General features: G+C 47.7%; 1 protein-coding gene and 1 long non-coding RNA gene across 2 annotated transcripts in view; both read left to right on the top strand.

Annotated features, from left to right (window-relative positions):
* LOC112543958 (uncharacterized) overlaps nt 1-9,483 on the top strand; it is a 41,072-nt gene extending 31,589 nt beyond the window's left edge. The window contains exon 5 of the long non-coding RNA XR_016347684.1: nt 6,873-9,483. This is a non-coding gene — a long non-coding RNA (uncharacterized LOC112543958). The remainder of the gene's footprint in view (nt 1-6,872) is intronic.
* A 1,334-nt stretch (nt 9,484-10,817) lies between these two features.
* NXN (nucleoredoxin) overlaps nt 10,818-20,150 on the top strand; it is a 93,406-nt gene continuing 84,073 nt past the window's right edge. Inside the window, exon 1 of the mRNA XM_075904654.2 lies at nt 10,818-11,192. Coding sequence (XP_075760769.2) covers nt 10,872-11,192 — 321 coding nt within the window. The 5' untranslated portion in view covers nt 10,818-10,871. The remainder of the gene's footprint in view (nt 11,193-20,150) is intronic.

The following is a 20,150-nucleotide window of genomic DNA, read 5'->3' as shown; positions in this document are numbered from 1 at the left end:
GGGACAAACCACTTAGGAAGGATGATAGGGGATTTTACTGTAAATTCAAGGGAGCTGTAGAAAACAACCAAGAGGGATTTTGATCGTTCCAGTCTTTGGGGCTGGCAAGTCACTGCATGGTTAGTGGCAGGATGGATAAGATTGTAGGAAAAGGATGTGGCTTGCTCTGTGCAAACAAATCACTGTCCAGTTCTTTCCTGCCCAGGTCAGTGGTCTCCGGTGTCTTAGGCCATGTCTTCACTTCCCACTGTGGCAGTTGATCTTCTGGAGTTTGATTTAGCAGGTCTAGTAAAGACCTGTTAAATCAAATGCTGAGGGCGCCTCTCCCCCCCCCCCCCCCCCCCATGCTGGAACTCCTGCTCCTCACAAGGCGTAAAGGAAGTTGACGGGAGCGTTTCTCCCATCGACCTCCCACAATGAGGACAGCACCAAAGAGCGACTTAAGGTAAAAACATCAGAGGGGGAGCCGTGTTAGTCTGAATCTGCAAAAGCGGCGAGGAGTCCTGTGGCATCTGACGAAGTGGGTCTTTGCCCACGAAAGCTTATGCTCCAACACTTCAGTTAGTCTATAAGGTGCCACAGGACTCCTCGCCACTTAAGGTAAAAACGTTGCTGGAGTCGATGTTTGTCGCTGGAATTGCATACCTTAAGCCAATCTTCGCCTGTCATGTGGACCTGGCCTTACACAGAGCAGAGCCCTGGGAACACCCTTTCTGCTATATGTGTCTGTTAAGCTAACACCCTAAACAGACTGTAAACTCCTCAGCTGGTCCACACAGTCTTCCATTTTCTCCCCCTCTCCCAAAAAAATCCCACTGGTGCAGCAGCACAAACAGGCCTGGCCAAAGAGTTTGTGGGGACCAAGGCGGTATGTTGTGGTTGGCTGCACCACGTGGGCGGGCGGCTGCCAGCCAGGGCAGCAAGTGAGCGAGCAGCCGGTGGGCGGGCACCGGGCAGCGCGGGACCCTGAAGGCGCAGGGCCCAAGGCAACCGTCTTGCTTGCCTTGCCCTAAGGCCAGGCCTGAGCACAAATAGTAGGAACTGTGTTGGAGACAAGGCATTGCTCTTGTAACTGTGGACTGTAACCCTGCTCGGAGCTCGGGTTGCCAGCTGGCAAGATGTACTCCTGAAGACATTGTCACGTGACATAATCATTCATTAAAGATTAATCTAATTGCAGGACAATCCTGGTAAATTGGCAGCCCTGCTCAGAGCCAGGGCCGGCCCAACCATTCAGGCAAACTAGGGGTCACCTTGGGTGCCAGGCAGACGGAAGGGGTTTTGTGCTCAGTAATCTCTCACAAACAAAAGTAACAAATATTGTACTCGTAACACAATGCATTGTTGCCCGTCAGAAGTTATTTCTTCTTTATTTCACATTGCGGAGCATGGTTGTGTATGGAAATGGAGTTAAAATGTGTCACGGCAGAGCTGCAAAAGAGCATCAGCTGGGTTTGCTGCCAGGTGTTAAAGAGGCGAGCGTGTTGGCAATGCTAGTCTGCCCAAGGAGCTAGCAGTGTGAGAAATTTTGAGGGAAAGAGGCTAGTGGGAGTTATGACTTTAAAATCAGAGCACATGTCTACGTTCCTACAGTGTCTGGCGCAATGGGGCCCTGACCCTGATGGAGCCTTGGGGAGCTAGCCTAGTGTAAATAATACATAATAATGAATCACTATTAACCGAGTGTCCAGAACCAGATCCATTTACAATGTGTGGAAAATTACGCTTGGAAATGAGTCTTGCTTTTACTCCTAAGTGCCACCGGAGCATGCGGTCGCTCTAATGCTGCAAAGTCATCGCTCTGGAATGTAAAGCCCAGCTAATGTTTCACTCCCCCGGCCTCCCACCCCCGTTATAAAATGAGATGAAGAAAAAGTGAACAGGGGCAGATGGTGAGTCATAACCGTGTGATTACTTCACCTACTGTGACGAAACCCTAGGCCCATAGGTCATGGGAGGGCCTGATTCTGGGCTGTGCTAAATGCCCTGACTTCAGTGGTCGTGCAGGGGACTCGGCACTGGCGAATTGTGCTTAACTTGGCTGTTGTTATTTCTGTATGGTTTGTGTAACTGAAAAGTCCTCGTCACGGACAATTGTGCGAAGTGCTGTACAAACACAGAACAAAAAGATGGCTCGTCTTGGTGAGCTCAAACAGGTTTTAATTTCCAGTCCCCCCAAACTCTTTTGGAAGGGTCTGAAACAGGTGGAAAGAATAATGTGCTATTGTCTAAAAACATAGCGCACAGTCCTGTTCCCACTACATCCATGGGAGCTCTGTCATTGTTTTACATGGGAACAAGCTTGGGGTTGTGTTTAGCACTGTACTTGACAGAGGTAGTGACAATTTCCACTTTCTTAAGGGAGTTGCGGGTGCTTGTCTCCTGTCAGGGCAGGCCCCACGTAGGTGGGGAAATGTCAGGACAACATTTTCAAATGCCTGGATCTAAATCAGGCTCCTAAATTCATATTTAGGCAAATGAGTAAAGGCTGATTCAGCTCCCGCTGAGGCCAGTTACAGATACAGTTGCTTTGAAAATTGGGCTAAAAAGAGAACTTGCTGTCTAACTGTAGGTACCCAGGTGTGAAAATCTTCATCAGAGCCCCAGTAGGGACGGCAAGGGGACTGAAGAAATGGAAAAGACACATATCTTCCCAGTCCTTTGATAGAAAGGGAAAACCCAGCATGTTTTATTGAGAGACTGCCTAGATTCTTGCCCATCACTGCAAGTTAAGATAGGACCATGGAGTGAGAGTTTTTGTAAATTTCACTCGGCTCTCTGCTCAGAAGTATGATCCATACAGGACAAATTGATGTATCTGCATGAACTTGTGGTCAGTAAGAAACTCAACATGCAGAGATTGTTGGATGCAGAAATTGCCTGTAACCATCTATTAATTTGTGTTCCATCCGCTAGCTTGATTGTTATATTGCTGGCTAGTGATGTGATAGTCAGTGGTTAATTCCAGCAGAAGCTGTCTTGCATGTGCACAGGATGGGAGACCATACATTTTAGATAACACCATGGGCAATACATAATACAGAACTGATGCATCCAGCACCAATTGCCCCAGGGCTGGAGCTGGCTCCCCCATTAGGAAGGCCAGATAAGGGACACCCTGAAGGTTGGGAGGTGTGGTGGGTCCTAGAGTAGCCTAGGTGATAGCACCTCTCATAGTGCTGAGTTCTCCACCCCTGCCTGGACACTGAGGCCAGGGAAATCCCATTGGGAAAACTGGAACAAAAACACTGGAGTGGGTAAAATCTGAGCTTTGGGATAGGATTTGTCTCTCACCCCCCGGAGTGGGTACCTGGGATACGTAGGCCTGCCTAAGCTGTAGGTAAGACAGATGTGTGTAGATTGTCCATTGTGTTGAGAAACCTCTTCTTGTTATGCTTTATTCCAACTGCTGAGATTAAACTGTGCTTTGACTTCAATAAATGTATGCCTCCACGCTGCAGTGGATTTAGCCAGTTGGCCAGTGGTTTTTAGCCTGTTATTTTGATGCATCCCAGTTTAAAAGAGGTAACCTATGACTAGCTGCAAGCCAATGGGAGCATTCAGATGCTCTGTCCTGTTGGCGCTGAGGTTAGCATCTGGGGCCCAGTTTGGTTCTCATTTATGCTGATCTAAAGTCAGAATGATGGCGCTGAAATCAATGTGGTTATTCCCACTGAAGCCATTGTGAGAGCAGAACTTGGCTCTTTGTCTGCAGATTTGTTATCAAACAACTTTTCAAGGCTCCCCCCTTAGGGGGGGGCGCGCGCGCGCGCGCACACACACACACACACACACACACACACACACACACACACACACACACACACACACACACACACACACACACACACACACACATTGAAGTTCTGAACGGCAGCCAAGATCCAGTTATAAACATAAAACCCACAAATGTACCATGTCTGGAACTGTAAGATTAAGAGCTACCAAATGAGAAACGTGTCAGAATACAATAGGGTTGTGTCAAAGGCTTAACTGTATGAAGTGTCCCTTTCTTGGAAGAGACCCTCTTGCTGGCTGGTGTCCAGATACTATGGAAAATCCACTCCCCTTTCTGGTGAGCTTTTGCAGTTGTGAGCTGGGGCTAAGACAGCATTAAAAACGAAAGAGTCTTTTGGAATCAAATTAGTTTTGATTTACCCCAGAAAGAGTCACATGATCAGACGGACTAGTCATCGGAGGCAGATGCAATGCTTGTCTATACAGGGTGATTGACTGAATAGCTATTGCAGGATAAGGTATTCCTCAACAGCAATTCCAGCAGAGCTTCCTGTGTGGACAGTCTGTTCTGGAATAAAAGTCACTTTCATTTGGCATAATTAGGGCACATTATTCCAAAGCAAAATGATGATTATTGTAGAAAAACCTATTTTACAATCGTTTATTTCACAATACTGCATATAGATACGGCCGCCTCATCTCAAAAAAAGATACCTTGGCATTGGAAAAGGTTCAGAGAAGGGCAACAACATGCTGAGGGGTTTGGAATGGGTCCCAAATGAAGAGAGATTAAAAAGACTGGGACTTTTCAGTTTAGAAAAGAGGAAACTAAGTGAGGCTGTGATAAAGGTCTATAAAATCATGACTGGCATAGAAAAAGTGAATAAGAAAAATGTATTTACTTGTTCCCATAATATAAGAACTAGGGCGTCACCAAATGAAATTAATAAATAGCATGTTTAAAACAAATAAAAGGAAGTTTTTCTTCATGCAGCGCACTGTCAACCTGTGGAACTCCTTGCCAGAGGATGTTGTGAAACCTAGGACTTTAACAGGGTTCAAAAAAGAGCTAGATCAATTCATGGAGGTTAGGTCCATCAATGTCTAGTAGCCAGGATGGGTAGGAATGGTGTCCCTAGCCTGTATTTGCCTGGAAATGGATGACAGGAGAGGGATCTCTTGATGATTACCCAAGGCATCTGGCATTGGCCACTGTCGGAAGACAGATTACTGGGCTGGATGGACCTTTGGGCTGACCCAGTATGGCCGTTCTTATGCGCTTATGTTCTTAGTTTCCCCACATAGGCTCATCCTACAGATTTTACTGTTCCTCGGGACCCAAGCTTTTAATTGCTTCACTGCTGCCTCATTTTCTCAAGGTCTTGGGCAAAAAGCACAGCCAGCAATACTACAAGCAGGTCACCTTTGAAATGCAGGATGCTGTTCCAGCCATCACACAGAAATTGGAGCAGGGTGCCGGGCCGGCCCACAATATTTTGGGACCTGAGGTGGGGAGCTCAAATGATGCCCCCATGCTTGGGCCAAAAATTTGAAAGGTCTTAATTCTGCCTTCTTTCTGTTCTACTCCTCTCATGGCGCTCCACCATCTCTGTGCATCTACAGCAAAGAGAATACATATGCACCAGCAGCAGACACAATTTTCTACATCCTGGGTCCTAGTGGCGCCCCTCTCCCTCCCCCCCCCCCCCCCATCTGGCCCCTGAGGCAGTTCACCTCATGGTAAAGGCCAGCTCTGGCAGGGTGTAACAGTTGCTCAGTTGCAAGAAAAAAATAGGAACCTACTTGCAACCTACCAGCTCAACCACATTGGATGGAGACAACCTCTGGGTGTTACCTGCTCCTTCTCCAAAAGGTGCTCATCACTTGCAACAGTGCTGGGACCTCGATCCCTGCACAATTGAGATGAAAAGGGAGAAATGGATGCGAGAGAGACCCGAAGATGCGTTAGCCGGACACAGGTTATTGGACTCAGTACAGGGATCAAATTCTGTGGCCTGTGTTTACAATGGTTCCTTCTGACTTTGGATCTATGAAAGGGATAGAAGAGAGGGAAGAAGATAGTACAAGTTGAACCTCACTAGTCTGGCACCCTGAGGACCTGATCAGTGCCAAATCAGAGAATTTGCCAGACCACAGGAGGTCAGTACTGTATTGTCTAGCTAGCAGCATTTCCAACACTGCCACTGCTTACTCTAAAAAGACATTTAGGGGTAAATTAGAGAAAATAACAGCACAGAACATTGTGAGCCCAAGACTGGTGGCTGTAAATAGACTTTATGGGACAGTAGGAAACTTGGCCATACCCATGATAAATGGACATCTGGTTCACTAAAATCATGCTGGACCACAGATGTTGCCAGCCCAGAAAGTGCCAGACAAGGGAGGTTCAGCCTGTAGTAGGGAAATTTTTAAATGGCTCTCGAGGTCTGCCCTGGACCTTTGACCACATCGGCCACCACCAAACAGCTCTGTCAAGTTTTTATGTGTGACAAAGTGATGTAAATGGGAACATTCCAGCTATAGTTCTTGTTAGTTCACCATTGAAGATGTACTCTGGAGGTTAAAAATAGATGGGTAGGAAAAAAATGTGAATCACAAAATAAGGACAAAAAAGTTTTAGAGGCCCTAACAATAGAGACACAAAAGATGAAAAACAGCCTGAGGGAAAACAACGCAGCAAAGCATTGAAAAGAAGATGTGGCAGGATATGAGAGGAAAAGAAGGAAATAGGAAGATTAAAGGAGGGAAGATAATATAGGGATTGATATTCTTCTAAAGGGCAAAAGCTTAGAGCCAATTTCTCACCTAATGTGTACCTTGCAATCCTTGTGAATTACTCATGATATTGAACATCTATTTGGTCCAATATCAAATTATGCATTTTGTATGCAAATACGACTTCTATTTGCACACACCTTTTCTCCACATGACCCCGGACTTCTGCCTCTTTGAAAACCAGATCCAGATAGATCTTTTTCTTTTTGTTCCACGGTAAATACTCTTACACATCTGCTTTTAATCTAGGGCATTGTGGGGATGCTACCTAAAATACCCCCCAAACCAAAACACTTGAACATGTTCCTGGCATGTAACTATCTTGTTTTTTTTCCCAGGATGAGTCTACTCTGCAGCATTTTTTCCGGAAACAGAAAGTCGAAAGAGTGGAGGGGTTTTTCCGACGGCGGTAACCCTCATTCTCTGAGGAAGAAGCCTTTTTCGGAAAAAGGTGTGTGTGGATTCAGATGAGCGAGTTCTTTCAAAAGAAGAGGGCTCCAGGAAATAACACAGGTATCCTGGCGGCCACTCTGTCCAGACGAATCACAACTGAAATGTGAGATAGCATTCAATCAATCTGGATGCTATCTTTTGAAAACACACATTGCTTTTTCGTTGCGCTTTTGCTGTGTGGATGCTCTTTTTCGAAATAAGCTTTTCCCAAAGATCACTTCTGGAAAAGCGTCTTCCGAAAGAAGTCTGCCGTCTAGACATAGCACCAGACTGGCCTCCTTTTGAGGCCAGGGATCCCCTTTCATGTTCATTTGGATAAACTGACAGGCACAGAGCTTTCATTTTTGTTTTACTTACTCCTGATCCTAATGTTCCAAAGGGTCAGGGTTGCTTGGATCTGGGACTTTGGGTTGGATCCTTCTGCAATAGTAAGATACTCATTTATAAATATGTACATATTGATAAGATCTGTGTTTAATTTCAGAACATTAGCTGCCTACTGATCACTGTTCCTACCCAGCCACCAGTGGGTCCCCTGTGCCCCTCTCTGATTAATTCTCTGTGCCTCCTCCGCCTCCCGGTCCCAGAGCTTCGCAATCCCACCTTCCCTTTTTTGGCACGCCAGATTGTCTCTTCACCAATGGTGCGGGCAGGCCGGATCCAAAGCTTGTGCAATGTCTAGGCACAAGAGGAAGGCTTAAAAAGGCGCAGAATTTTGCTAGCTCAACTCAGAAATGTATGATTATTGGTATTATATTTCATGCTGGCTTTAATGCTTGGGATGTAAACTCAAATTCTTTGCTGTCCATAACCACTAGATGTCACTAGAGCCAAATTAACTATGTATTTGAAATTCACATTTGGTGTCTTTGAAATTGCTGTACCTTCATTAGTTATGGGTACAACCCCAGGCTACTAGAACTGAAAGAAGTTAGGGATAAAAATGATTGTCCTCTCTTTTTCCAGTTTGTTTCCTTTTTTGCATTTAACAGCACTTTGTGTATATTACATTTCATTGTCTCCCTTGTACACTTAGCTAAAAAGTCAATTTCACGCTGGTTGGACTGACTTATTATGATTAGTCCTGTTATGAACTTTAAGAGGAGTGCAAGAAAAAACCTTTACAAATATTTTTAAAGAAAAAATCAGGTCATATTATTTAAAGTGGCTGGAATTTTCCCTAAATAATTCGGAAACTTCAAGTTTGCCCCTCCCTTTAAAGACAGGAAATAAGTGTATTAAAAGTCCTTGGCGGGTGCCCTGTTTCTTCTCTGTCAAGATGGTTTAGTGACATATGTTCCAGTCCTGCAATGAGCTCCGTATGGGGACAGAGGTCCTATTACAGTGCAAAATCAGAGCTTTATGGTTTTGTTTCATTTTTCTCGTTCCTAAAGCAAAAAAGCAGAAACACGTATTCATTTGTTCTGTAGTTCTTACAAAGCATCAGAAATTCAATTGCTGAATAATTTACTGTGACTGAGAGAAAAAATAGTATTGTTCTTACAACACAACGCACAGATTTATCTGTGAATCAGGACTATACATTAAAAAACACATTTGAAGAGACTGAATAGCTAAATAAAGCAGGACAAACAAAAAGAAGACAAAACACATCTTGCTTTGAACCGTCTCTGGGGAGCAAGCCTTGGCAGAGGAAAAGAAAGACTGTAATGTAATAATAGTAATTATAATTAATAATAATCTTATTTCTAAAATATCCCCAGAGGTGCTCCGGTTTCTGCACAACAAATTTAAATACTAAAAGCAGTGACACTATAAACCCAGATGAAAAGCCAAATAAGGCATTGTTAAAATAAGGGTGTCCTTTCCAGTAGCCAGCAGAATTTAACACTTCTCAGGTGCTTCTTACAAATAGAAAGGGATGTACTTTATAGTATACACCTGTCTCTGAGTCTGTATTAGTACATATATCTATACAGGCAGTCCCCAGGTTACGTACAAGATAGGGACTGTAGGTTTGTTCTTAAGTTGAATTTGTATGTAAGTCGGAACTGGTACATATTGTAGGGGAAACTCTAGCCAAAGATTTCTCCAGAGCTCAGTTTTATTCTCCCACACCTCACTTCCCTCAGTCCTTTATTCTCAAGCTGAGGTGTCTGCTGAGAAAAGCCGCTACGCGTCTCCCTGGTCTGCTGGGGGGGGCGCTAGCTTCGCATCTCCCTGGTCTGCTGGGGGGAAGCAGCTAGTGCGGGGTTGCCTCACCCCGTTTGTAAGTAGGGATCCGATGTAAGTCGGATCCATGTAACCCGGGGACTGCCTGTATTAGGGATGTGAACATGTCCATTGTTCACAGATAAGCCTGGGCTCATCAGTTAACCCTTATGGTTACATGTATCAGAGAGGTAGGTGGGAGTTGGTGCGTGTGTGTGCTGGCTTCCAGAGAGCTGCCCCCTTCGCTGCCTCCCACAGCGATTACATGTTTACAAAAATAAACATATTTTACCATCTCTAACCTATATATCTCTTCACGTGTCCAGGGAAAGATACTTACAAACAGAAATGATATGTATAGGCTGACATTTTCAAATTTGGGATTGGGACCTGAAAAAAACTAGACACCCAAAGCCATATTTTGGAGCTAGTCCTGTAAATACTGATACGCTTGCTTAAATGTACTTCTATTCCACTCCATTTATCGACGGTCATGCTGGGATGTTTGGCTGGTGGGACCAGTGTGTTCACTGCCTTGCAGTAGGGAACCCTAGGAGAAGAATAAGATAAATCACGTTATTTCTTGACCTATGATACTAGTAAGTACTTTGGGAAAGATTCTTCCCTGGTGCAATATGTCATAGTTCCGTTTAAGTCTCTTTTCCCAAGTCCTGCCATGAGCTCTGTGAATGCACAGGAATCTGCAGACAGCAATAAGGCCTGGGCTGGCTAAAAGAGAATTCCTTTTTCAAGCCCTGTTTGGATGTCATTGTTTGTGCTTTGTTTCCGGTTTGCATTTCTGCCAGATGGACAATATAATGCAATTAAGTCAGTTTCATATTTAGAGCCTTAGCACAACATTTTTTACTTCGGACGCAGGGCGAAAGAGAAATACTTGTTTACAAATCTAATGTTTTCATTGCAATTCATGAAGAAATGATTGGAAACATTTCCTATTGCTGCTAGGCTTGGGAAAGCTCCCTAAGCCACAGCTAAGGTAGAGACGTGTGAAGTTAAGCACATGGCCAAGTGTTGATAAAATCTGGGCCCGACCCATCTTCCACCAGAGATTAAACCAGCTAGGTGCCATATACATGATGTCCAGGAATAGTCAGAACAGTTCAATATTCCTTCCATCTTTGTGACACTAGCTGCCTTTAGACAGCAGCTCAGAAAGACTAGGGATTGAGGAAGCCACTCTGAAAGCAGCAGACCATGAGAAATAGTGTATCTGTGCCATGTTTAGCAAATAAGGCAAAACCAGCAGAGAATGACAGCAAGGACCTGGGGACAAATACATTGTGGGGGAGACATGTGAAGCCTCCTTTGCCTTCAGCAGAGCTAGGATTTCACCCTGACGCCCCAGTTTTGCACATAGTATGCGCACAGATGATTCACTTTAGCTAGCAGGAGAGAGGCAGCAGCAGGAGTCTTGAGGAAGGAGAAAAAAAAACCGGGGGGGAGACCTGGACTGTAATTGTGCCAGGAGAGGAATGTCCGAGACTTGCAATGTGGGGGCGGTGGCGGGGGGATCCCGGGGCGGTGCGTTTGCAGGATCTGGGCGTGGGGTGCTCTGAGCCCCCTCTGGCCCGCGCCCCGGTCCCGCGGCGGGCAGGGCTGCGCGGCAGCGCCCCCTGGCGGGCCGGGCGCCGGGCAGAGCAGGGCTCGGCTCCGCCGGCGCTGGCTGCGGCTCGCTCGGGCTGGCGGCGGGCATGGCGGGCGCGCTGGCGGAGGTGCTGGGCGAGGTGCTGGTGGCCCCGGACGGGGAGGAGGTGGCGGTGGCGGCGCTGGCCGCGCGCGGGGTCTCGCTGCTCGGGCTCTACTTCGGCTGCAGCCTGAGCGGCCCCTGCGCGCAGGTCGGCGCCAGCCTGGCCGCCTTCTACGGGCGCTTCAGGGGGGAGGCGGCGGCGGCGGCCGGGGCGCAGCGGCTCGAGATCGTCTTCGTGTCGGCGGAGCAGGAGCAGCAGCAGTGGCAGGAGGCGGTGCGGGCCATGCCCTGGCTGGCGCTGCCCTTCGCCGACAAGCGCCGCAAGGTGAGCGCGCCGCGGGGGGGACCGGGCACCGGGGGGGGGCCCTGAGTAGTGGGGGGGAGGGCGGGGGGGGCAGTGGGGGGGCGGGGGGGGGGCCCTGAGTAGTGGGGGGGGCCGGGCACGGGGGGGGCCCTGAGTAGTGGGGGGGGGCACCGGGGGGGGCCCGAGCGGGGGGGGGGGCCCTGAGTAGTGGGGGGGACGGGCACCGGGGGGGGGGCCCTGAGTAGTGGGGGGGCCGGGCACCGGGGGGGCCCTGAGTAGTGGGGGGAAGCGGGCACCGAGCGGGGGGGCTCTGAGTAGTGGGGGGGCGGGCACCGAGCGGGGGGGGGCCCTGAGTAGTGGGGGGAAGCGGGCACCGAGCGGGGGGCTCTGAGTAGTGGGGGGGCGGGCACCGAGCGGGGGGGGGCCTGAGTAGTGGGGGGAAGCGGCCACCGAGCGGGGGGGCTCTGAGTAGTGGGGGGAAGCGGGCACCGGGCGGGGGGGGCCTGAGTAGTGGGGGGAAGCGGGCACCGGGCGGGGGGGGCCCTGAGTAGTGGGGGGAAGCGGGCACCGGGCGGGGGGGGCCTGAGTAGTGGGGGGAAGCGGGCACCGGGCGGGGGGGGGCCCTGAGTAGTGGGGGGGAGCGGGCACCGGGCGGGGGGGGGGGGCCTGAGTAGTGGGGGGGGAAGCGGGCACCGGGCGGGGGGGGGCCTGAGTAGTGGGGGGGAGCGGGCACCGGGCGGGGGGGGGCTCTGAGTAGTGGGGGGGAGCGGGCACCGGGCCGGGCGCGGGGGGGGCTCTGAGTAGTGGGGGGGAAGCGGGCACCGAGCGGGGGGGGGGCCCTGAGTAGTGGGGGGGGAAGCGGGCACCGGGCGGGGGGGGGGCCCTGAGTAGTGGGGGGGGAAGCGGGCACCGGGCGGGGGGGGCCCTGAGTAGTGGGGGGGGAAGCGGGCACCGGGCGGGGGGGGCCCTGAGTAGTGGGGGGAAGCGGGCACCGGGGGGGGGGGGCCCTGAGTAGTGGGGGGAAGCGGGCACCGGGCGGGGGGGGCCCTGAGTAGTGGGGGGGAAGCGGGCACCGGGCGGGGGGGGGCCCTGAGTAGTGGGGGGGAAGCGGGCACCGGGCCCGGGGGGGGGGGCGGGCCCCGGGGGGGGCTCTGAGTGTGGGGGGAAGCGGGCACCGGGCGGGGGGGGGCCCTGAGTAGTGGGGGGGGAAGCGGGCACCGGGCGGGGGGGGCCCTGAGTAGTGGGGGGGGAAGCGGGCACCGGGCGGGGGGGGGCCCTGAGTAGTGGGGGGGGAAGCGGGCACCGGGCGGGGGGGCCCTGAGTAGTGGGGGGGCGGACACCGAGCGATCGGGGGGGGCCGTGAGGAGGGGGAGCCAGGCACCGAGTGGGTGGGGGGGTCGCTGAGAAGGGGGGGCCAGGCACCTAGCGATCGGGGGGGGGCTGAGGAGGGGGGCCTAGGCACCGAGTGGGCGGGGGGGGCGCTGAGAAGGGGGGGACCGGGCTCCTCTGAGGGGACGGCGGCCACCGGGGGAAGGGGCCGGGGAAGCCTGTCGGGCAGCAGGCTCCCGGCGTAGGGGAAGCTCCGGGGGCAGCAGCCTGGTCTCCGTGGGGCGCCTGCCTCCCTAAGGGACAAGGAACCTTTTTTGCGCCCGGGGCCGCTGCCCCACAGAAAACTCAGTCAGGGCCCCACACAAGTGAGAAACCAAAAACCAACCCCCCCCCTCACTGACGTGGCCCCCACTGCGGAGGAGAAGGACGCTCCTGCCTTCCCCTGGCACAGAGCCTGGGGGGCAGGCTAGGAGACTTTGTTTACCCTATGGGGGGGGCGGAACAGTAGGTGGCTGGAGCACCAGTGCGACTCCCCAGTGCCAAGGGCCAGATCCAGGCAAGCCCCTTAGGTTCCCCACTCCTGCCCTAAAGGGCCCCCCCTCCTGTGCCCAGCCTCCTGCCCTTTGGCCCTGAGCAGCTGCTGTTCTGCTCGTTCTGCGCCCCCTCGGCTGGGGGACCCGCAGAACCCTGGCCAGCTGGGGCTGTAGTCTCCTGCAAGCAGGTGCCCTGTTCTCCCCTCCCTCTCGGGTGCAGCCTGGGCACCCCCCAGTGGGGGCTGAGAGCGGGCCCTGGGCCTTTGGCACTGCCAGGGCTGCAGCTGGCTGTTGGGAGAGCTGGAGCAGGTGGGAAGTCTTTGCCCTTCCTGGTTCAGCTTCAGATCCAGGTGGGACACTTGGGGCAATTGCTGCGGGGTTGGGCACTTGGATAAGGCTGCCTTTTAGTTTTGGCTGCATCTCATTTTGGGACACTTGCAAACATGACACCATCGTTTCTGTGGGAGTTGCCTGCTTTCAGCTCAGGAGTGTAGAAGCTTCACGTCCATCTATGAGGGTTTTCAAGAAGGAAGGAAAGGATCTTTTCTATGTTTCCCTTTGTACACGGATGTGGCAGGAGGATGATAGGGAGACTGATTTCAGTGCCAGTGGGGTGACCCAAGCGCTATTGCACCTCTCAAAAACCCCTCTTGTTAGAGGAAAATGGCACTCCTGTTCAAAACCGCAGTTAATGTTTTGCATCCCTATGGTCTCCACGCTGGAAAATCATTGAGCTGAAAAACATAGCATACAATTTCAGTATGGTCAGTTGAACATCCCACAACATTTAGTGGGCGAGAGACACGTCTGAAGTGTAAAATAGCATTTGCTAAACTCCCGGTTTGTAGGGTTTGAATTTGTGGCTCCAGACAAATTGTCCTAAACATCTAGTCAATAAAATTGGTTGACACGCTCGTAACCCTAGAGTAATCATCGGAATGAGTTAGTTGTAGGGTTAGACAATACTTAAAATTACCCATCACTTTGGCACCGGGTTGCTCTTCCGACTCTGGGCTTGTCTACACACAGTCATACCAGTTTAAGATGTGATTTCAAACTGATTTATCTAAATTGATACCAGAGGCTATGTGATAGTCTTGTTTTGGTTTAAACCAGACTTATTTTGCTTAGTTGAAGTTGATTAGAAACAGGTTTCAGCTAAATTGACATAAGAATGTCCACACAGGGGATTGCACTAGTTTATTTAAATTGGTGCATGTTTATGTGTAGACAAGGTCTTGGATAAGTCATTGATATGTGGGAATTACTAATGTGCGCATATAATATTTCACAAAGTACTGTAGTGGTTGCTGTTGGTTTGTGATGGCTTTTATGCTCCTTCTAGAAGAAATAAGTCAAGGTTACATGGTGTTTAAAAAAATAATGTTTTGTTTTGTCACACTAAGACCTACTGTGGAATTTGCTGTGTTTAAAGCAGATGACAATTTATAAGCCATATTTAGGAGGGATGTGTAAATTATGTTTTATCAAACTGCATAAATGTGAAAAAATAAAATCCACACTGCCCTCCATTAGAGAAGTGGAACAGAATCTTTGCTTACACAGTATTGAGGCTGTTTTATGTTTTTCATAAATAAGCAAAAATAAACCTTTTGTAAGTGGTGTGGGGAAAAGGGAGGAATTATGGCGTGGGTGTTTGTAATTAGAAAAGTCCTCATATAAAAATGGTATTTTCTTGATAAACACCTTACTTCTTGGGTGTATTTTCCAGTAAAGTAAGCTGATATAATATAGAATTAAAAACCAAGGCCCCAGAACCTGAATTTGATGCCCTGGGGCAAACAGGTGGCACCTTTGTGGGGCAAGTTGATTTCACTGGGTTCTGTGCAGGTTTAAGGGATCCAGATTTCAGAACTTAGCCCTTGGTTATAGTTAGCTGATTTGTAAAGCTACAAGAACATGAGTGGGATTCTATTCTGCATCAACCAAAACATCAGCTGGTTCAAACCATAATATTAATTACTGCTGTTTATTTAAGTACAGCTGAAATGCTTGATGCTGCACAAGACACAGAGAGTTCCGATCCCAAGCAGTTTATCTAAAAGACAAAGATCAGAAAATAAGATGCTGAAAGACCCAGAGGCTGGAGTTTGTGCTAGACAGAACAGCCAAGAGTGGATTTGAAGACCCTGGGTTGAGTATGCAGCACACTGGCAGATAAGAAAATTTTAAATGCTAAAGATAACCTGCTCTGAAAGCCACCAAGAGCAAATTAATAAGGAGCCCTACACCTGTGTGTTTGAACATGATGATTATTTCTGTACCCTGCGAGAAGGGCTCCTCTGCACTGCTGGTTGTTCAGGAAAAAACAGTAAGTTTGTGCCCTTTGGAATGAGAGTTGGTTCCCAGTTGAAGACCTCCAGTTGGACTTGGATTAAAATTCTTATCTGTAAGTTCCAAATTGGCTCGCGCTGCAAGGCATCCAATCCGGATTTCAAACCTCTTGAAAATGTTTGGTTCCAAGTTTGAAGTTCAGTGCTTGGATTCCAGAGCCCTCAGTCACTATGCACCTGGCTCCAGACAGCCCTCTCCTATCTCTATTGAGAGTATCTGAATTCCACACTGTCTGGAGTCTTCTCTGTTCTTTAGGTGAAAGTTTTATTGTGAGAGAAAGTCCAGTAGAATTTGGGTTGCAAGTCTGATGCCCTCTTCCCACATAGATTTTTTTTTTTTCGCACGTTGGGATCTACATTCTGGTTCGCACTCATCTGCTCTTGGATTTGTCACTGAAGTCCTGTTCCTGCAGATAGATAGATTGCAGGCTTAACTTAATAACGTGAGTAGTTCCATTGAAGTCCCCAGTCCTGAAGTCAGGGGAACTACTTGTGTGTAAAGCTAAGCTTGTGTGAATGTGCAGGATCAGGGCCTGTTTTAACAAGAGGGAATGGGAGGGTAGCTTCATCCTTTAGAAAAACTGAAGTTCCAATTTCCATTCCAATTTTTCAGGAGTTTTCTGTAGCATCAGCTTTTTCAGTCAGTTTGCATCTCCTCTTCCTATTGGTGCGTGAGAGGAAGATGGTTCCAGTTAGAAGCTGGCATTTCCCTGCAGAAAACTGAGAATTTTTAGCTGGGGGGAATTACATCTGGCATATTTTCTTTAAAAAACCAACGACCCTCTTTTCAGATATTTAAAATGGGGTGGGGAGAGCTGTAAAACTGGGTTGTGACATTGATTTGACATTCTAGTCAGTAACTCCCATCTCTTCGATTTCAAGAAAACATGAAATAAAAAGATTACTGGGTATGAAACTTTCCCCCAAGAAACCCCTGAGTTATTCTGGCTTGTCTTTGTGTGGCATGTAAAGTAATTGAAGCTTGTGCTGTATATTTTCAAAACTAAACAGATGTGATGTAGCTTTGGAGAAAGTTTAATCTATGGCTAATGGAGAATGTACTTGTAAGTTATAAGAGCAATTATGGCAGGATATAAAATTTCTAAACAGCAGATTTATAACCTCTATTTCAGATGGTTAGAAGTTTCCTGGTCTAATAAGCAGGCTTTTAATAGTAGGTTTAATGATGTGACTCATCCAGAAATGCTCAAACTTTCTGTTTTTCTCGTACGTACCATTTACTATTAAGGCCTGATCCTACGTCAGTGGAAGTTGAGGGTATTTAGCATGTGTTCAGTACCTTGCAGGCCCTATTTTTGTTAGAAAATGTATAGTACCATGGCATCTCAAAATCCCAACTGAGATAAGGATCCACTGTGCTAGATGCTGTATATACATGTGGAACGAGACAACTGCCCCAAAGAGCTACATAGGTTTGGAAGACAAAGGGTCATTTTACAAATATGGAATGAAGGTGCAGAGAGATTGTGACTTGGCGAAGGTTATACAAGGTGTCTGTGGCAAAGATGGGAATTGAACCTGGACCCTCTGAGCCACCGTCTAGTGCCTTAATTCTGAGTTTACCCTCTCCATGAATGGTTGACTCACCTGCCAAGATTGTAAGGTCTTTGGAGCAGGGACCATATCTTGTTCTGTAAAACCTGTAGCACAGTTTTAGGGGCACACAAATAATAATAGATAGAGCCCTGCAAGTCCATGGATAGCTGTTTCAGATCCATGGACCATTTTGGTAGAGAGTGGAGCAGATGCAATTACAACTGCACAGGGTTCTCCATAGGTCTCATCCTTAAGGGGTAAACCCCCCCCCCCCGGTGGGCTCAGCCCTGCAGGGCCCCTCGCCAACTGGCTCTGCAGCTCAGCAGCTGTTTGGCCCTGCCTGTGGGGTGACATGATAGCTGCTGCCGCTGGTCATGAGGCTGCAGTCGGGATCCTGGCCAAAGGGCAGCGTTCAAAGGAACCAGCTCATACCGCTGGGCTCTTTTTCTGGGTTTCCAGCTGGCGCTCTCCCCACCTTCTTCCCAGCTTAGATTGAATCATCTGCAGTAGGTAGGCTTTCTAAGTTTCCTACAGCTTACTCTACTGAGCAAATGTATCCTTTATTGTGTAGCTTAGGTGCTGAAGGGTAGAAAGAAAAACCACTAATGAAGGTGTAAATGAATGTGTCTTGGGTGGGAAGTTGTTCCTTGCATTCCCCTCTCTTTACTTGCTTTTCCTGCTACTCTCCCTCTCCCTTCCTGCATGGTTGAGTTGTAAGTTATGCTCGTTTCCATGTCCATTGGATGCTAAAGAAAGTTTGTTTACTGATCTTTATACCATAGTTATGTGTCTGTTTGTACATGCACCGGATTTTTCCATGGGAGTTGCACCAGCCTAACCTGTTTTCAATTAAAAAAACAAAAGCTTAAACAGCAACTCTTAGTTCTAGTGAAATTTGGGCAAGTGTTCAATGACAAGTGATGTGAAGTTATCTGAAGGGGGCATTGGGGGTGCGGGGTGAGGAGGCATCTCTTCAGAGAAGTACTTAATCTTTACACACAGTGAAATGACAAAACATTGTTAAAGATACTCCCGTGAGGCACACAGTGTCCTGATGGTTGGATTTTGTATGCCTTGGTTTTATTTTCTCTTCTGCTAGCATGAAAATGGGGCCTCTCTTAGTGTGCTCTGTGGCTAAGAGGAATACAGTCTCTTTTCTGGTTTAAAGAAATTTAAATTTTTGTGCACTAAGGCGAGGGAGAGGACTTCATTCTCATTGTTTGTCATGGCTGGAGTAACACAATAATGCTAACACTAATTGGCCTCTAACTTGGGAACTTGCATGCTGCCTTTTTGGGACACCATCTGTGGCATATTGATGGAGGCTAGCGGGTGAGGTCAGTAAATAAGAAATGTGACCTACTTTTCTTACACATTTGCAAATCTCTCTCCATCACATCTTTTACAAAAAAAAAATCTTCATTACTTACGCATGTGTTTTCTTCCTTCTTCCCAAAGCAAATGTTTGTTCTGTTAGTGTTGTTGTTTTTTAAAAAAAACATCTGTGCAGGAAGGCCATCCATCATATAAGGCACCCTACAATAACAAAAGCATGCAACAGTTCAGGATTCATAAGACAACGGGCGTGCAAAGCCTGGCACTAGTGAACCACTTGCAAAACCTAGCTTTAGTGAACCACGCTCATAACATGCCAGTGAGTGTCCAGCTGCATGCAAGCTCGCAGTCATGTGTGGTAAAGGCAGAGTTCAGTGTCAAGACAAAGGGAGTTTTATAAACAATAATTAAATCAAGGTTGATACAGTTATGAAAAATACAACTGTTTTCAGTATAAACCATGGTTTTCAGAGGCTCATAACGTTGCCATTTGAAATCACATCTGGCTGAGATCTGGGGAGCAAGTCCAGATGTGGGATTTGTCTTTAAAAAAGATTTCGTAAATCACGTAAGCAGCTTTTGAGTTTCAAAATGAAAATATATATATATGTGGTCACTCACATCTGCTGTCTAACTTGGTATTTTTGGTGGGGGAGCAGAGGAGTTGTGAAATTTTTGGATAATGGAGATGTGTATTTTAAAATAGTGGCTCTGTCATGGCAGGAGACATGCCAGTGAATGACATGCTGTTAGCAGCACCAGCAGGTTTTATTTATTTATTTATTTATTTGTTCAGTGGTTCTGAAACATAGAAATTGGTGATATATAAAGGCAGTCAAGAGACATCTGTATGCTGTTTTTCATTAATCCAGCTGTGGAAATGATAAAACATGTTTTAAAAAAAATGCAAAATGGATGATTTTGGTTTTTTTTCTTAGTTTGCAGCTCTCACCATCTCAACTTTGTTTAAAAAAATCAATAGCTTGTTAAGAGACCAACATGAATATTTATTTGAGAGAGAGTTTAACTTTACTGAAAAAAATAAAATATGTAGACTTCTCTTTTACACAGTTATTTAGACATACACAACAGTGAACATTAAATTGAGATTGGAGACGTTTTTGACCATGGAAAAGTTATTCAGTATTTCCACATCAGGAGAATGGCAACGGAGCCAAAACATTTTCTAATCCCTGTGTTTGTTGTTGCTGGGTTTCTGAATGACTTCTGAATGTCGTTTTTTTTAATAAGCCCTGTAGTAATACTGCCATGTCAGTATTCCTGTAATTAAATCCTAGCAAGTGTCCACTGGTGCGGATTTAGTTGCAGGATAAGGTCCTCTGGATGAAATCTGGGTTCTACTGAAATCAATGGCAAAAATCCATATTGACTTTAATAGGGCCAGGATTTCACCCTATATCCAGCAATATGCCGCTTTAGTTCTTCGACTCACCAGTACCTTAATCTGCACCTTAAATATCTCGCCTATATGGCGTCACTGTGTTGTTTGCCTCCATTAAGTTATCACGAAGGCTATGGGTCCCAATCTAAAAGCCACTCAGACTGCATCAATGATGAAAGAATAAACATGTTCTCTGCTTCATAAGTGGTAAGGAACAATGGAACTTTTAACTACTGTGACGCATAATCAAATGTTATAATGGAATCTACGGCTTGTTTGGCATTTGGGATGAAAGCTGGCATATGTTTTGTATTTCCTTTGGGTTGTGACTTTTAAACTACAACCCTAAGTTTCTGAATATTTTAATACAAAATACAGCAAATTCTCTTACTTTAGACACGAGACAAATATCTAATGTTACCACCTATAGTAGTACCGAGAGAGTTCCCACAAAGTGTTTCATTGTTAG

The sequence above is a fragment of the Pelodiscus sinensis genome, chromosome 21, assembly GCF_052426305.1.
Source record: "Pelodiscus sinensis isolate ZL-2025 chromosome 21, ASM5242630v1, whole genome shotgun sequence".
Taxonomy (NCBI): Eukaryota; Metazoa; Chordata; order Testudines; family Trionychidae; genus Pelodiscus; species Pelodiscus sinensis.
The sequence above is the reverse complement of the archived record's forward strand: the minus strand, read 5'-3'. Positions and strand labels throughout refer to the sequence as shown.